The sequence below is a fragment of the Hyperolius riggenbachi genome, chromosome 2 (assembly GCF_040937935.1).
Source record: "Hyperolius riggenbachi isolate aHypRig1 chromosome 2, aHypRig1.pri, whole genome shotgun sequence".
In the NCBI taxonomy this organism is placed as follows: Eukaryota; Metazoa; Chordata; class Amphibia; order Anura; family Hyperoliidae; genus Hyperolius; species Hyperolius riggenbachi.
Genome location: NC_090647.1, coordinates 443,067,824 through 443,082,819, shown reverse-complemented (window position 1 = coordinate 443,082,819; position 14,996 = coordinate 443,067,824). Strand labels below are relative to the sequence as shown.

The 14,996-nt window shown below is 44.3% G+C and overlaps 1 protein-coding gene across 2 annotated transcripts in view; it reads right to left on the bottom strand.

Moving 5' to 3' along the window:
* The window catches only part of MBTPS2 (membrane bound transcription factor peptidase, site 2), a 65,541-nt gene that overhangs the window by 35,014 nt on the left and 15,531 nt on the right, over positions 1 to 14,996 (bottom strand). For both annotated transcript variants that reach the window (XM_068270018.1, XM_068270017.1), the window contains exons 4-6: positions 8,853 to 8,956; positions 7,513 to 7,640; positions 2,806 to 2,924 (exon numbers count right to left, since the gene is read on the bottom strand). In XM_068270018.1, the coding sequence (XP_068126119.1) occupies positions 2,806 to 2,924; positions 7,513 to 7,640; positions 8,853 to 8,956 (351 nt within the window). The remainder of the gene's footprint in view (positions 1 to 2,805; positions 2,925 to 7,512; positions 7,641 to 8,852; positions 8,957 to 14,996) is intronic.

The following is a 14,996-nucleotide window of genomic DNA, read 5'->3' as shown; positions in this document are numbered from 1 at the left end:
GAAGAAAGCCGGGGGAGCTGGAAGCTAAGATAGCTGGAAGAAAGTCCTGGGAGCTGGAAGAAAGTCCTGGGAGCTGGAAGAAAGTCCTGGGAGCTGGAAGAAAGCCGTGGGAGATGAAAGCTAGGATAGCTGGAAGAAAGCCATGGAAGCTGGAAGAAAGCCATGGGAGCAGGAAGAAAGCCATGGGAGCTGGAAGAAAGCCATGGGAGCTAGAAGCTATGAGAGCTGGAAGAAGCCCCAGGTAAGTACAATAGAACTTGTGCCTCCCTCAGGTACATGTTATATTGTATAAAAATGGTGTGGAATGGGTCATTGTTTTTTTATTTCCCTTCTACCAAATTTTTTTTTTATGGATTCTATAAACTGCAGAAGATTAAAGTGAGTGCTATGCAAGAAGAGATTTTTACTTTTTCTGCTCTAGGGCCCACTCTCTTCTGGCTCCCCTTTCATGTGTAGCAGATGCCTTCGGATTCATTGTGCAGTCCCCTCTTCCATGTGTAGCATTTATATCCAGCAGACCTTCTCTTTCATACACAGCAGCTACTCTCCCCCATGTACTGCATTTTCTGATTATGGACAGGAGTTTGCATAGAGATCTGGCCACAGGGAAAGTGAAAAGCATACATGTAAAAAAGGAAACTGGAAAAAAAATTCTGCCACCAGCAGAATATCGGTAAAATTACCAATATTCTACTACTAAATTCCAATAGTAAAATATTGGTAATCTTTACTGATATTTTACTATGTCCTAACTTAACCCTACTCTCACACAAAACCCTCCCTCTACCAATGCCTAACCCTAAGTCCTCCCTCTACCGATTCCTAATCCTAAGACCTCCCTCTACTGATGCCTAAACATAGGACCTCTCTCTACCAATGCCTAACCCTAAAACCTCCCTCTACCAATGCCTAACCCTAAAACCTCCCTCTACCAATGCCTAACCCTAAAACCTCCCTCTACCAATGCCTAACCCTAAGACCTCCCTCTACCGATGCATAACCCAAAGACCTCCCTCTACCGATGCCTAACCCTAAGACCTCCCTCTATCGATGCCTAACCCTAAAACCTCCCTCTACCAATGCCTAACCCTAAAACCTCCCTCTACCGATGTCTATCCCCAAGTCCCCCCTCTATCGATGCCTAATCTTTAGAACTCTCTCTGCCAATGCCTAACCCTAAGACCTCCCTCTACCGATGCCTAACCATAAGATCTCCTCTCACCAATGCCTAGCCTTAAGACCCGTTCTACCAGTGCCTAACCCCCAGACCTCCCTCTACCAATGCCTAACACAAAGACCTCCCTCTACCACTGCCTAATCCAAAGACCTCCCTCTACAGATGGCTAACTCCAGACCTCATTCTAAACTACCCGCCTGCATGGGACGCCACGCCGCCCCGCTCTCCACCCAGGCATCACTCTGAGACCTGTTGCCATCAGTCTCCTCCAGCGGCACCGCCTGCCACTTCACACAGGGAGCAGGGGAAGGAGATCTTTGGGGAAGCCCCAGCATGCACAGGAGACTCACGCAGTACATACACTGTGGAATTTGTGGGACAGCCTGACGCCAGGACCAGCCAGGACCAGCACTTCACCCTTTACCCAGAGGCATGGTGAGATGAACTGCGCTATGTTGAATATACCCTTTGAGGGACAATGTGATGGAGATGAGAAATCCATGCAGTCACTGTTGGTAGCATCCGGGTGAGATTTGTAAGCTGATTCGAAGGCAGTAGTGTGCGTGTGATAATCAGGCTGTCTAAAAAAACAGCTAACAGTATTTACCAGTGGAATCAATGTGAGACGTGGATCGCTGGACTGTTTTCCCTGCCTCTGTGCTATGCTCTGTGCTATACTGCTCTCTTAATGGTGACCTGCTTGCTGCATGGCAATTGCAACATTTATATCCAAGCTTCTACTAACACTGCTGGAGTGCATCAATGCTTATTCTATCTAGCTCTAGATGCCGGCGTGTGCATGCTGAGATGAGTGGTGAGTGAGGTGGATGTAGCGTGACGGGGTGGCCATCCCATGTGTTTTTTAGTATTTCACTATACATAGGAATATGTTTTGGATTAATAAATTTTGATACGATTATCACAATCAATAGTTGTTTCTGGTGATTGTCTGGGAGTGTACGCCCTGCCTGAAAGAAAAATATTTTCTGCCACTGCCACACTTTCTGAATAGCTCATTCTACCAATGCCAAACATCTCCCTCTACTGCTGCCTAACCCTAAGACCTTCCTCTACCTATGCTTAACACTTAACCCCCGCTTAACCTTATCCACCCCGCCGCAAAGCCACGATTAGTGACAAAAAGGTACTTTTTGGCGCCCAATAAAAAACACGGGCAACAAGGAATGCAGATATGCAAATTGCAGCATAGCAGGCACTTACCTTTTTGCCGCTAATCGCCCCCATTATAAAAGCTGCAATTTACAGCAAACAAGGTCAAATTTGGTGTCTGTTGTACACCCAAATTTCCCTTCCTTGCCGCAAATTACGGCTTTTATAATATGTGCCTATGGCAGCACCCTTGTTTGATAAAAACCACTGCGCCATTTTTTCCTGATTCGAAGTGGAATTGCTGACTATTGCGCTATGCTTAGTACAGAATTCAAATAAAGAAGCCTAGAGTGGCAGGACCAGCGCCCAGGAACTGCACAGCCTGACACAAACATTTGTCAAAAAGGCAGCCAAGAATGCAGCATCTTTATTACTATTATTTCGGCTTTTGGGGTGGTCTAATTTAACAGTGAAATTCCCACTAGACAGTGAAACAAATAATATTTATAGGCAGTTACCTCTAAGACTTCAGTGACTAAGGCGCCAACTCCTGTGTAGTAGAATGGATACAGGAGCAAAGGAAGTGGAAATAGTATCAAGAGGCCCAGAAGACCCAGGATGAAATTGTGCCATACACCTATATCAAATATACAAGAGTATTATTAAAGATATAGCACTATAAAAGTACAAAATATATATTTGTATAAGTAACATTTGTGATTCATAATAATGTCTTACAATCAACTATGGTTATAACAATTTAGCACATGTAAAGAAAAAAAGAGCTAGCATGCCATCTAGTGGATGTAAGTGTGTACTGAGTTGAATTGTATTGCATCACTTACAATGGACTTAATGGCTAAGATTCCAATTGCCCTTAGAAATTACAGCATGGTTTAAAAGCACCAAAATAAAAATAGGCAAAGCAGAACATTTTGTAAGGAAACAGCAATGCAAAGATGAGGTATTATTTCCCGCCTTATAAGACACTTTTTCTCCCCCATGGAGAAAAAGTCCCTGCATCTTATACGGTGAATGCAAGGAATTCCTGACTTAGAACACCTGCCAATCTGAACCGCCGCCACATCAGGGATTTCCTGCATCTGCTCCCCGTGTGGTTCATTTCCCCCTGCCTCTTCTCCCTCCCCATGTCTCCTGCTCCCCTATAGAAGTAGTAAGTGTCTGGGTATATATACCGTATACAGTGCTGGGCTCACAAGTAATCACGAGTGCTTACTCATGATTCAAATGAGGCTTAATTGCCGAAGGTGTGCGGCTGGATGATAAAGGGTTAATTACCAATAATACCACCGTCCTGCCTGCGCTTCAAACAACTTGCATGCGTCCTATTGGATGCGTTGCAAGCCTCACCACCGCGCACTCCCTCCTTCCGGCTTAAAGGAGGAAGTGCACGTAGTGAAATTTGCAACGCGACCAATAGGACGCATGCAAGCTGTTTGAAGCGTAAGAAGGACGGCGGCATTATTGGTAAATAACCCTTTAACATCCAGCCGCACACCTGCGGCAATTAAGCCTCATTTGAATCACGAGTAAGCACTCGTGATTACTTGTGAGCCCAGCACTGTATACGGTATATATACCCATCTACAGAACAGCTCCATCTTCTGGTCAGTTTTATATCACAAAGAAAGAATTGCAATTTAATTTTGCATACATGGTTTAGAACCGCATTTCTGAGAAAAAGTGCCTGTGGAATAACTTTAAGGGCCTGTTTCCACTGCACGCAGATTGGATGCAGAAAATGAATGCCTATGGGCCTGTTTCCACTAAACGCAATTTTTCTGATGCAGATTTTCCCATAGACAATCATTAGAGTCAGTTTTTCTGCATCCAATCTGCGTGTAATGGAAACAGGCCCTAAAGCCCAGTCTACACGGGGAGATGTGGAGGCGAGGGATCGCCTCTTCCGCATGCCCGCGCGTACCTGCCGCGTCCCCACTTGCGCGTCGTATTCGATCCCCCGCCCGGCGCCGCTTATCTTCCGCTCGATTACCTGCCATTGTCCCCTCGTGGGGAACGAGCAGGGAATCAGCGGCTCACAGATCGGACCTGTCGGAACTTATGCTGATGCGGCTCGATTGATAAGGAATTGATAAGCTGATGCGGCTCGATTGATAAGGAACATCGCCGCCACATCTCCCCGTGTAGACGGGGCTTTAGAGATGTGCTGACCAATCGGTGAAATGATTTGAAAGGGTTTCTATGTCGCAGCTTCCATTTGATAAATTATACTTCTTGTCAGACCCGGGACAAGGTCCTCCAGCACCCAAGGCTGAGACACCAAAGTGCGCCCCCTCCATCCCTCCCACCTACCCAGCCATCACACACTGATTGCTATTAGACTAATGCTGGGCATACACGGCGTCGAGGAAGAGGATCAATCGAGCCATCATAATATCCGACGTGTCCGATCACCGCGGGGATCGATTCCGCACTTGATCCCCGCAGGAGGACAATAGCGGCGAATCGAGCAGGTGATAAGAAGTGCCGGTGGGGACAAGCGGGAATCGATCCACACGGGGACGCGGCGGGGGTCGATCCGGTGGCTAATCGGCTGCCGCATCGACCCGTGTATGCCCAGCATAAGAGGCACCGCAGGGCCCCCCCAACACCTTAATCTCTAGTTATCTGGCTTGCAGTCACTGCCATGTATCCCCGTTTCTTATTTCTCTCTGCTTCAAACAGGGGAATGACAGATGAGCGAGTTGTGCACCCCCTCCTACTCTGCGCCCTGAGGCTGGAGCCTCTCTTGCGTTGGCCCTGCTTCTCGTTATGCTTCTTCCTTTTAGCTATTCAATGACAGAGCAAGTAGTAGTTTTGTGTGTGTAAACTATGAATATGTAGTAATTTTAGAGACAGTTGCTTTCTGCACTTTGTAGGAATTGTGCTGCATTTCTTTTTTGTCTGGAAGTTGTTTGACTGCATTACCTGCTGTGCTCGCCACACGCAAGTTATTGACTGGTGAGAGTACACAGCCATATGTGTTTATCTGTTACAGAGTACAGTGATATCAAGGTTCAAAAGAGACTGTTTAGGTATAGCTGGCGCCATATCCCACAAAAAGAGGAAATAACAATAGAACAATAGTTTCAGGCACTAGTGCAGCTTCAAGTAACACTTTACAGTGCCGCCCTAGGCTGCTGGCTTACCTAGAGGAATGGAACCGCCCTTACCAGGGAAGCCTGTGGATTGCGGCAGTGCTTGGTTTTGCAGGCCACTCACTGGCTTGGTGGGACAGTAGGACAGTAAGGCTGCTTTTCCACTTGCAAGCGGATTGAGGACGCAATTGCACTAAACCTGCTTTTTCCCCTCGCTGCGATTGCGCCGTGAACAGTCGGGAATGAAACGCAATCACACCAGAAATTGTGCTGCACGATGATTGCATTTTGGGACAAATCAAAATGTGGTCATGGAAAACGAGCACCAATGCGATCGGCAAAACAGCAGTGATCTGTTTTTTTGGAGTGGATCGCGGCTAGTGGAAAAGAAGCCTAAGTAGTGTATTTATACACGTGTAGTGCCATATGTTCAGTGATATGGCTTATGGCCTCTGACAAAGCAGAGGGACCCACGAAATGGCTGTCAGGTCATCTGCATACCCCACTCCTTGTGTCTGCCATGTTTGTTGAGGATGAAGTACTAGGTGAAGATCTATTTGAAGTTGAACTAGTGCCTGGATCTATGTTTTTATTGTTCTGAGTTATGGTCTTTCTACCAGCAAGCATAGCTATACACCTCTCCTTTCCAGCTGACCAATCCTAAGCATTTAATGATAGCCAATCTGTCTTCCTTTGTTTATACAAACCAGAGGAAGGCATAGAGCAGTTTCTAGGCAAGTCTGCTCCTATTGTTTATTGGCTGCATACACCAATTACAGGTGGATGGCAAGATACAGAGACATCTTGACTAGGCATTACTGATTTACATACAAATATACATGACTGAGGCATAAGTATTGGTACGCCGACGGTGAGCTGGGCCCAGGGTGAGCCAAATGACAGCTCACCCTGCTGCAGCTCAAATCCCCGTCAGTGTTAAAGTGAACCTAAACTGAGACGTATATGGATTTTTCCTTTTAAATAATACCAGTTGCCTGACTCTACTACTGCTCATGTGTATCTAATACTTTTAGCCACAGCCCCTCAACAAGCATGCAGCTAATCCAGTCTGACTTCAGTCAGAGCACCTGGTCTGCTTGTTCGGGGCTGTGGCTAAAAGTATTAGAGACACAGGATCAGCAGTAGAGTCAGGCAACTGGTAATATTTAAAAGGAAAAAAAATCCATAGCTTTCTCAGTTTAGGTTCCCTTTAAATACTATTCCCGCTCCGAGACATCGAAACTCGGAAGGAGAAGTAATTCGGGGTCCGCCGGATCACCAGATTACCTTGCGCATGGCGCACACTAGTGCTATTGCTATAGTGGCGTCCAGTTTCCCCTTTGCTTCGATGTCCAAGATCTTGGTTGTTATTTGCAATTATAAACAGTATAGGCAGGTCCTCCTGCTACAATGTGTGCAACTGAACTGGGGAATCTTTGTTATTCTGAATATTCTAAAGAACCCATACAAGTGTTACTCATCTCCACTTAGTTATGTGTTAATTATGCATCTAATACATTGCCCATAAGAGTTAGAAAGTCAAGCTCAATGTTAGGGTGGAGAACTGCATAGCACATGGTCTTTTGAAAAGCAAATTCTTTACATGCCAAATATTTGCTGAAATTGTTTCTGCTGTTCATCTAAGAATAAACGCTGCCCCTAATGGCTCAGTTATACGTTTGGTGTTGAGGTCAGATGAATGTGAACTATATGTCCTTCGTGACATGATAACATAGACATGTTTATGTACAGAGCCAAACACACACACATATATGCTGTGTTGCTTTTCTTCTTTCTCTGCCTGAAAGAGTTAATATTCAGCTATGCAAGTGACACTTTTCCTCCAGTTGGGACCCAGTCGGACTATAGCAGAGACACAGGGCAGACTGTTTCATTCAGCTCAAGCATAACAATGAATCTACTTTTTTAAGTTTTTAAACATGACATAAAACTGTGGGATCTCTCAGTCATTTTTAGAAGTGTGAGGATAGATACAATTCATCACTTTGTTTTCACTTAGTTTCACTTTTAAATAATTATAGTGCATTCCCCCCAGCAGAAGCATGTAAAACCTCTCCTGACTGAAAATGCCTCTACAGTACTTACCTGCACAAAATATCCGCAGCTGCTGAACAGGTGAAACCAGCTGGAGGTGTGTGGTGAAAAGATCTACAAAGGCTCCGGGGTATGCCACAAATATGAACATGCCAAAGCCATTTAACCGCACTGTTTCCCTGGAGGGTTAAAATGTATTCAGCAGAATTAATATTTCATAGTTATGACTGATAAAACACATTTAGCATTTTTTTTACACTCGTTATGCTTCAGGAACCATTCTGAGAACAATATAGCTGACAAACCTCATACTGCATAGCAAAAATCCCAATCCTATACAATAAAATGCAAGTGTCCCTGCATCACCGACTGAATGGTTGTGTGTCCCTGGCTTTTTTGTACTGAGCATGTGCGCAGCCAGGGCAGTTAGGACACAGGGATCTGACAGTTTCCTGTGTGTGGCTCACAGAGGTTCTCATTGCATTGTGGGAAATAACAGCTTTTTCCAACTGCCAAGCAAGCAGCTCCTTGTGTGCATATACTCCAGACAGTAGTGGGGAACGAGCAAGCGGGATGCGTATGTGCGCGCATTGCGGGGGTGAGGGGGGGGGGAGCGGGGAGCGGCTGTGACCTACCACCCGTTTTTTTAATGGGCGGGCCTTTTTACTAGTGTAATATAAGTTAGGTGAATCTCAATTTTACCAAGTATGTGTTTAGATTGATATTTAGCTATTAAGCAATGTGAAAGCAGTAAGAATATACTGCAAAGCTGCTTGTTTTGCAGATGTGAAATGCTTTTCTGCTGCCGAGCATCCCTCTAGTATAAACAAATAGAGTCAGAGATAACCCTTTAGTCTCTGGAGCTGTCAGCCAACTCCCAACAGCAGCCATTTCCAAAAAGCAGTAAAAACAGATTTTTCAGTTTCTGGCCAGTAAGGACAGGGGACACTCAGCACCAGTAAAACAAAGTTATTTACAGTAAGTACGTAAAACATGGCTGAGATGAGTTCAAGTATTGGAAACGTTAATCCAGGTTTGTTTTATTATGGTATAGCAAATATGCATGTAATAAGCTATATGGAGGAGCAGCTTCTGTCTCTATATAGGTCATTCTAAGAAAAATAGTGCAGTATTATTGCTCATTTCTCATTTTCACAGTTTGGTTCCAAAACGTTCTGCATAAAAATAGACAAACTGCATTATTGATAAAAACGCTGTAAAATGAAAACTTTAAAAGCCTCAAAAGGGAGGGAAACCCTTTTGTAATGACACAACCATGTATAAATAATTCATTCTGTGTACATTGTTGGCCAGCCAAGTGTTAAATATTCATGTGCATACAAAATGCTGCTTCATTTGTGCCCGGCATACAAAGAGGAAGATCGTGTTACCTTATGGCTGCCACTCCGTGCCCAACCTCATGTATGACACCGCTGATGAAAATTGTGGAGAAGAAGTATGTCAGCTGGCTGATGGGGAGGTTTACTCCAGGCACCTGTTCAAGACACAGGAAGACAAAACATAACATGAGACAGCCTTGCTGTTACTCTATGCCGGGCTCAGGACCAGCTGCACCGACAAATGAACCTTTATGTGTAGGCCAGACTACAGCATCTGCAACATACTAAACCCTCCAACAGCATGAGGAATTCCGAGCATCTCCAGCAAGTTACGTACTCACACTCCACTAAAAAACAATAGCTCTCTACCACCGACTTTCTTGCATTTTTCACTTGTAGTAGTATTCATTTTTTGTACCCATGACAGTGGAATAAATGTTTATCAAAGCAATAGCCTTCACAAAGTTAAGTAAAAATGTACCGTAATTGGTCCTACCAAACAGCATAATTTTTAAAAATGCAACCAGTAAATAAATACCATGAATGTCTGGGCTTAAAGAGAAACCGTTACCAAGAATTGAACTTCATCCCAGTCAGTAGCTGATCCCCTTTCCCATGAGAAATCTTTACCTTTTCTCAAACGGATCATCAGGAGGCTCTGCATGGCTGATATTGTGGTGAAACCCCTCCCACAGTGTGATGTCAGGACCATGGTTCTGACATCACACTGTGGGATCCTTGTTGCATTGTGGGAAATAACAGCTGTTTCAAACTGCCAAAAGTGCAAGCAGCATCTCCTTCCAGTGACATCACCTGCCAGAAGTAAGAATGTCACCATGTGATAAATGTCAGAATTTAAATCAGGGAGAGGAAAGAAATTTTACAAAGAGCAAACACGGACTAAAACATTTATACATAATGATTGTAAAAAAATAAGTACTTTATTACATAATTTTCACTGGAGTTCCTCTTTAAATTTGTGCCTAATGATATGGTATAATGAACTGTAAATAGTGCCCTAACTGGAAAAAGCTTTATTTATTGCCTTAGTGTTACAATATAACATTGAGGCTAACATTACAGATAGTCCCCGACTTACGAACGCCCGACTTACAAACGACCCGCCGATACGAACGGCATGGATTCTCTGTTTCCATGGGAACAAGACAAAAAAAAATTCAAATTGGACTTGCAGTCTTTGAGAAAGTCGATTTAAAAAATAAATAAATAAAAGAAAAAATGGCTTTTAAACTTGTATAAAAAAAAAAAAGGTACAAGGACAGAGGTGACACAGAAGGGGGCACTAGAGGCACAGGGGGGCACAGGGGACAGAGATGGCACAATGTTCCAACTTAAGAACAGATTCAGGTTAAAAACGAACCTACAGTCCCTATCTCGTTCGTTAACCGAGGACTACCTGTATTGTTAAATGTCTGACATGTACATCAATATATAAAGTATACGGTATGTTGTGCCAGTGTTTTGTATGTCCTGATTGCTTATATGTGTGCATCATGTGTAGACATTGGTTATTTGTGTGGGGAATTTCAGGGATTTAGCTTTACTTTTTTATTATCTTATTCAATCTTTAGGGTTTTAATGTTCCCTAACACACTGCTACTATAATGCAAATTTCAGGAAGTAAAATTAAGCCTCCAATGTATACAGCAGAGACCAGGAGAAAAAGATTCCTCCTGTGGAAAGTCAGTGGTCAAACAGGAGTGTTTCAGAGATGCACTAGATGTCCAGCCACCGCTGCTTCCAAAACAGCTGAGGTATGAGGTTGCTCATTAGATCTGCAGAAAACATGGGGGCCTCAGTAAGGAGGGTTTTTATTACATGTTGACAGTTCCACTTCTTGGAAAGGTGTGCTGAGGTGCCGTGATGCTTACACCTGATACATGGTAAAGGATACCCGACCTGAAGCAAAGATACCTAAGGTAAGTAAAGAGTTATGTTCATACTAGATACATACACCTCTGTGCATTGTCCATTTCTCTCTTCATTTCTACTGGTCCCTGTAATCACACCTTGAAAAATTTGACTACAGCAGTCAAGTACATTGACAAAGGGGACCTGCTGTGGCCGCAAAACGATTGTCTGGAACATTGCATGTGTGTATTATATATGACCAATAAACCGCTCATTGCATTTCAAGGGTGTGCATTCCCGCAATCTTTTCCTAAGCTTGATGAGGCTAATCATATGGTTCGGCACCCATAGACGGTGTGCTGATCATAACCTTGGTGAACGTGGATACTCTGTAGGGCCCATTCACAGTAGAGTGTTTTGCCAGCGATTTCAGCAAAACGTTCAAGCACTTTTTAAAGGGAACCAGAGGCCCCAGAAAAAAGATTTTATACATACCTGGTGCTTCCTCCAGCCCCATATGCACGGATCGCTCCCACGCCGCCGTCCTCCGCTTCCTGTTTCAGCCAGTTCCGAGTCCCGTAGTTTCGGCCAGTCGGCGGCAGCACGCGGCCAATTGTCCGCATCACAGGGGCTCCCAGCATACACTTACTCGTGCAGCTGCATACTGCGCAGCCGCACGCATAAGGGTATGGAGGGAGCCCCTGCTCATGCGGACATTTGGCCGCGTCCGCCGGAATTGACGGGACCCGGTACCGGCGGATCCAGGAAGCGGAGGATGGCAGCGTGGGAGCGATGCAGGCTTATGGGGCTGGAAGAAGCCCCAAGTATGTATAAAATCTTTTTTCTTTTTACAAGTCCGGCGTCTCTGGTTCCCTTTAAAGCACTAGTGCAATAATACCCTATGGGCCCGTTCTTACTTGGGCGATTTGCGTTAATCGCCGGCGATAAAAGCAAACGTGTAGCCTGCACCATTTTCAGGCGATTTCCCAGCAATCGCGTTTCAGTGCTGTAGAAGCGCAAAAAAAAAAAAAAGCCTAACATCTGCAAGGAGTCTGTATGTTCCCTCATGTCTGCGTGGGTTTCCTCAGAGCACTTTGGTTTCCTCCCACATCCCAAAAACATACAGATAAGTTAACTGACTTTTCCCTATAATTGCCCCTAGACTATAATAGGCATATGACTATGGTAGGGATCAGATTGTGAGCCCCTCTGAGGGAAAGTAACAAGACAATATACTCTGCATAGCGATGCGGAAGATGTCAGTGCTATATAAATACTAAATAATATTAATAAATAAACCCATGTTTACCATGTCAGTTGGAACTACATAAACATCTGGGCTGTACAGTGTGGGGCCACGTGGTCCATGACTAGAGGGGGCGTGGAGGGGGGAGGGGGTCTCAGCAATAAGACAAGGTGGTCTATTGTGTCTACCATACAACTCTTAAACATGCACACAACTTCTGAGTGTTACACCAGGATTGACCTGTTAGGTGCCACCCTTTGAAAGTCACCATTTCGTTCTTGTTGGTATTTCACAGCACAATTTATTTCATTGTGATCTTGTCAATGACAATTTTGTATCATTTACACGTTTAAAGCTACAGTATAGTTCTTGTCTTCTCAACCATACTGTGCCTTATTGTTTATGTCATCAGCTCATTGTTAGGCTCTTAAAAGGCAGTTACAGCCTATTTCTCATCTGTCCAAATTATCCATCATTTACTTTGTCTGCATTGTCCTCCACATGGATATCCTGTATACAGTACTAAACAAAGAACGTAATTATACACGTAACACACACACTGCGGCTAGCTGACAAGTAAACTGCACTGTTTGCTCCTTCTACAGCAAAACAAAAGTTCGCTTAAAACAGTTTCTGTTTGTTTAAAACAGAAAGTATTTGAGATAATCCAGGTTGGAGTGAGCTCCGAGATGTCTCCCAGGGCGTCACTGCTGAATATATGCAAAGACATCTCGGAGCTCACTCCAAATTGAATTATCACAAATGCTTTTGGTTTTAAGAAAGAAAACTTTTGTTTTGAATGCATGTTAGAGTAAGGGGCTTTTTGGACCATTGTAGCCCTTTACACACGCCAATGAGTTCTAGTTCACCAGGAGTTTGCTGGTTAGTCTGTTCTCCTTGTACAGCCGATCTGACAGGAATCCTATATACTAACCAAAGCTTGTAAATACGCAAAGACCATAAAGCACCTGTAGGTGGGGTAGGTGGTGACTTAGTGTAGGCGTTAGTTTAGTGCAATGGTTGAAGTGTGCATGCTAAGAATGCAGTTCTTTAGAGAATCAAAGGTTTTCTGTTTTTAACAATGTTAACACTCTCACAAATGGACCATCTACTCCAACATAGTCCTAAATTCAGGAGTCCACCTCATCAACCCTCCCCCCAAATCAGCAACCGGCAACCCCAGCTGACTGTACACAGTGAGTAAATGAAAAGGTGCCTCAGGGTGGCAGAATGATGCCAGTGGAAGAGAACTACTACAGAGCACTACCAGCATTACAAACAAGGATATTCTAGTCACAATTCTCCTCACAGTCCCAGGACTGAAACTCCTTCAATTCCCCAACCCCCCCCCCCCCCCCCCCAACAACTACGCTACCTCTGCAACCCCTTTTGCTACGCCCCTGATCAGAATCCTTTGCATTATACTTTATCAGCAAGACTGATACACTATGTAACAGCTTCAACAACCTTATTCACCAGTCCAAACATCACAAACCAGTTGTATGTGGCAGTAGAAATGTGACAGACAATTCATGTGCAACAAGAGAGACAGCTGACCCTGGAAACCCCTTCTCAGCCAAACACGTTTCTATCACCAGTTCTTTCAGCCTAATGCAGAGCATACAAAGACCCACTCACCTTGCTTGACATGCACCTGAGGTAGTCCTTCTCAAACTTTGTAACTTCTACCACCTAAACAACTCAGCATTTTCGCTGCCTGACTATAACCCTTTTACCTTACTATTTCCTACCCTACTTAAAGGGACACTTAAGTCAAACAAAAAAAACGAGTTTTACTCACCTAGGGCTTCCAATAGCCCCCTGCAGCTGTCCGGTGCCCTCCGATCCTCCTGGCCCCGCCAGCAGCCACTTCCTGTTTCGGTGACAGGAGCTGACAGGCTGGGGACGCGAGTGATTCTTCGCATTCCCAGACACATTAGCACCCTCTATGCTGCTATATGGTATATGATATATGCTATAGCAGCATAGATGGCGCTATTGTGGCCAGGAACGCGAAGAATCACTCGCGTCCCCAGCCTGTCAGCTCCTGTCACCGAAACAGGAAGTGGCTGCCGGCGGGGCCCGGAGGATCGGAGGGAGATGGCGAGGGCACCGGACAGCTGCAGGGGGCTATTGGAAGCCCCAGGTGAGTAAAACTCATTTTTTTTGTTTGACTTAAGTGTCCCTTTAACTCACTCCCTGACCAGATCAATGACAGAAAGACCTCCATACTGAAATCATACCCTAGTTTATATTTCCTACCCTCATCTCTACTTTCGGACCTAGCTGCCTCCCAATATAAATACACTCTGAATGAAGCTGCTCTTGCCTCTTTCTGATCCCACCTAAGTACCTCATGGTAAAAGCACAACAACCAACCCAATTAAAATCAAGGAGATAAACAATTCACTGCATGTGAGTCTCCTACTGTACTGCATCTCAGACAAGTTAGGGACATATTCAATTACAAAATTTACCACTCCCACTACCTGTGCAAATTCTAACTCTCCTGGCACTTTTAAATAATCAATGTGAGTTTTAGACATCTTGCTTTAGGTCAGGGCTGTCCAATGCCAGTTCTCGACGGTGGAAGTCCTCACACATTTTTGGCTCAGCTCTAATTAATTGATGGGACTAAGGGCCCATTTCCACAATCGCGAATTCGCATGCGTTTGCTGCATGCAAATTCGCATAGCCAATACAAGTGGATGGGACTGTTTCCACTTGTCAGGATTTCTGAGCGTTTTCGTCCGCGGTAAAAATTCGCATGGCAGAGCCAACAGAATTTGCATACCGCATACCGCTATGCGGGTGTATTATTATTATTGATTTATAAAGCGCCAACATATTCTGTGGCGCTGTACAAAGTAAGAAACAAACATGGGGTACATAATACAGACAATGGTGTACACTAATATACAAGATACATAATTAGTGACAAAATACAAAAAACAATACAACATACAGAATACAAAATAAAGAAGTGGTAATGACATTGATAAAAGTAACATGATGAATAAAATGTATAATGATTTTCAAGACACAAAAGGGGGAGAGAGCCCTGCCCTTGCGAGCTT